This window comes from Mus musculus, chromosome 10 (genome assembly GCF_000001635.26).
Source record: "Mus musculus strain C57BL/6J chromosome 10, GRCm38.p6 C57BL/6J".
NCBI classification, from domain to species: Eukaryota; Metazoa; Chordata; class Mammalia; order Rodentia; family Muridae; genus Mus; species Mus musculus.
In genome coordinates this window covers 130,072,592-130,075,705 of record NC_000076.6, presented here as the reverse complement: position 1 = coordinate 130,075,705, position 3,114 = coordinate 130,072,592, and the positions used below count along the sequence as shown (strand labels likewise).

Below are 3,114 nucleotides of genomic sequence, written 5' to 3'. Positions count from 1 at the left end.
TTGAGCCAATCTCTATGTCATAACTAGGTATTTTAAAAGACAAAAGGGACATTGGAAAAATAAGCTCAGTATCTCTCAATTATCTTTGAGAGATAACATGAGTTTTAGGGAAAAAAATTTGGATTTAAAAATATTATCTTATATAAACTGGAATCATAACTCATTAGTAGCAAGTGTGAAGTTATGTTTGATCAATTCCATGTCTTCCAGACACATATAAAAATCTATTTTCTTGGAGATGTGAAAATGAACAAAAACAAAAACAAAAAAAAAGTTGAACCAGATTTATCTTAGGAATAATTGGTGTTATTTGAATCTCCTTTCTTCATTTCCTTCACATAATGAAATACTATAGTCATTTCTTTGAGAAAGACACAATCCTGTGTACTGTATTAATGAATGCCCTTTTCACTTGCTGATTCCTCAAGGTGTAGATAAAAGGATTCAGAAGTGGTGCCACTGAGGTGTTGAGCACAGAAATTCCTTTGGAAATAGATACTCTCTGTTTGACTGATGGTTTAACATACATGAAGATGCAGCTGCCATATGAAATGGATATTACAATCATGTGAGAAGAGCATGTAGAGAAAGCCTTCTTCCTCTGGCTGGTTGAAGGAATTTTTAGAATTGTCATAGCAATGTAGGTGTAGGATATGATCACCATTACCAGTGTGAGTAAGAGTGTCACCAAAGCTGAGATGAATGCAATTGTCTCTATGAGCTGTGTGTCAGTGCAAGAAATCTGAAGAAGTGGAGTTGTGTCACAGTAGAAATGATCAATGATGTTGGAAGCACAGAAGTCGAGATTCAAGCCTAACACTAGTGGTGGAAAGATGATTAAAAAACTAATAAGCCAACAACTGAGGACCAGCTGCACACAGACTTTATTGCTCATGATGGTCATATAGTGCAGGGGCTTGCAGATGGCTACATATCTGTCATAGGACATGGCTGCCAGCAAATAAAATTCTGATGCTCCAAGAAGGAAAGCAAAGAATACTTGAGCAGCACAATTATTGTAAGAAATGGTTTTGTCCCCTGTTGCCATAGTAACAAGCAATTTGGGGATGCATGTTGTAGTGTAGGAAATCTCTAAAAAGGAAAAATTCCGAAGGAAAAAATACATGGGTGTCTTCAGGTGAGTATCCACCAGTGTGAGTGTGATGATGGTCAGATTGCCAGTGATGCTGAGCAGATAGGTAAGAAGCAGGAAGATGAATAGCACAACTTTCCACTGTGGGTCATCAGTCAAACCTGCTATGATGAAAATTGTCACCCTTGTATGGTTCTTCATTGTGATTCTCTGACTGTTATAAGGTCTAAATTGAAGAGAGAGGAGGTGGGGAAGAGGTTATCACTACAGAACTGTACTAGTGATAGGTCATGTTGAAATACCATAAACATTGGAAAAGCCAGTTTTCAGACAGAGAAACTCTAAGGAGGGCTATATTAAGAAAATAGAAGTTTATAGCTTAGAGGTAGCTGACAGAAATTAGAATATTAATTTTTAATTTTACTCTAGAAAAACATATATTATGCTTTTATCTGTTTATCTTTTTTAGGTGACTAAATTATCAGGAAATTAAAGATGCTGGGAGACAAAAAAAAGCTGTTTTGTTTCTTGAGAATACAACAGATTTAGGATGACATGTCATATGTCATTTTCTTTTAAAGAAGTATAATTGGCTACAGTATTATATGTTTTCAAACAAATCTAGTGACATTATTCACTTGAAACACAGTGGTCTATATTGAGAAAGAGGTGGGAGGAGAAAGGAGAGAGAGAGAGAGAGAGAGAAAGAGAGAGAGAGAGAGAGGAAGAAGAAGAAGAAGAAGAAGAAGAAGAAGAAGAAGAAGAAGAAGAAGAAGAAGAAGAGGAAGAGGAAGAGGAAGAGGAAGAGGAAGAGGAAGAGGAAGAGGAAGAAGAGAGGAGAGGAGAGGAGAGGAGAGGAGGGGAGAGGAGGGGAGGGGAGGGGAGGGGAGGGGAGGGGAGGGGAGGGGAGGGGAGGGGAGGGGAGGGGAGGGGAGGGATGGGAAGGGAAGGGAAGGGAAGGGAAGGGAAGGGAAGGGAAGGGAAGGGAAGGGAAGGGAAGGGAAGGGAAGAGAAGAGAAGAGAAGAGAAGAGAAGAGAAGAGAAGAGAAGAGAAGAGAAGAGAAGAGAAGAGAAGAGAAGAGAAAAGAGGAGAGAGAACATCCCAGGTTATATCCATCTCATTACTTCCACCACAGTATCCAATTTCAAAACTGAAAATGAATCATTGGAGTAATATTACTTTTTACACTTTCTATTTCTATGTCTATTGCTTTGGTTTCTGTTGTTACCTTGTGTTGTGTTGACCTTGCCTTTCAATACCAACTCAGTAGGAAGAGTTTTATATTATCAAGGTGTGAAGTAAGACATTAAGACATTTTATTTATTTATTATTTATTTATTCATCTATTATTTATTATTTATTTATGTTGGAGTAAAAGTCTCACTATGTAACTCTGGGTGTCCTGAAACTTACTATGTGGCATTAAATACACAAGAATCTGCCAGCCTCTGCATTTTGGTGCAGGGATTACAGGTGTATCACAGTACATTTGGTTTCCATTGTGGTTTCTTATGCTTCAAGTACAAAGAAAAATAAATCTGGAGATACAAGATACAAGAGAAAGGAGAAATGTGTAAATAGTTTTATAGTCTTGTATGAGGTAGGAGTACTGCAGCTGTTTACAAGTCTGAGGAACAGGAGTTTTAGGGATGGGAAAATAGCTTGAAGAACACTTTTTCAAGGTTAAATAAATATAAACTAATAAGTAACGCAATTGTAAATTTTGAAATTTAAAATTTTTCCTTTTGTAACTCTAATGCTTACATTTTTCTGATTTATCTTATGAATAGGTTGACAACATAAATGCATGACCTACAAAGAAAAGCATTATTTGGTAAATTAATAAACATACGGTATTATCAAATAACATGACTCAAATTATAGTTGGCAATTTTCCCCTCACAAAATATTAAAATCTCAAGCTAACATTCAGTTAATGACAATTTGCCAAAGTGCTTGGCTAGTAAAAGAGACCCTGGACTTGACCAGAGACATAGGGTTGTGGAGAGAACAGAGGAAA

General features: G+C 36.9%; 1 protein-coding gene across 1 annotated transcript; it reads right to left on the bottom strand.

Annotated features, from left to right (window-relative positions):
* Window positions 1-355: 355 nt before the first annotated feature.
* Olfr822 (olfactory receptor 822) lies at window positions 356-1,294 on the bottom strand. The gene has a single exon (NM_146671.1). It carries the CDS (start codon window positions 1,292-1,294, stop codon window positions 356-358), a length of 939 nt encoding a protein of 312 aa, NP_666882.1.
* Window positions 1,295-3,114: the final 1,820 nt, after the last annotated feature.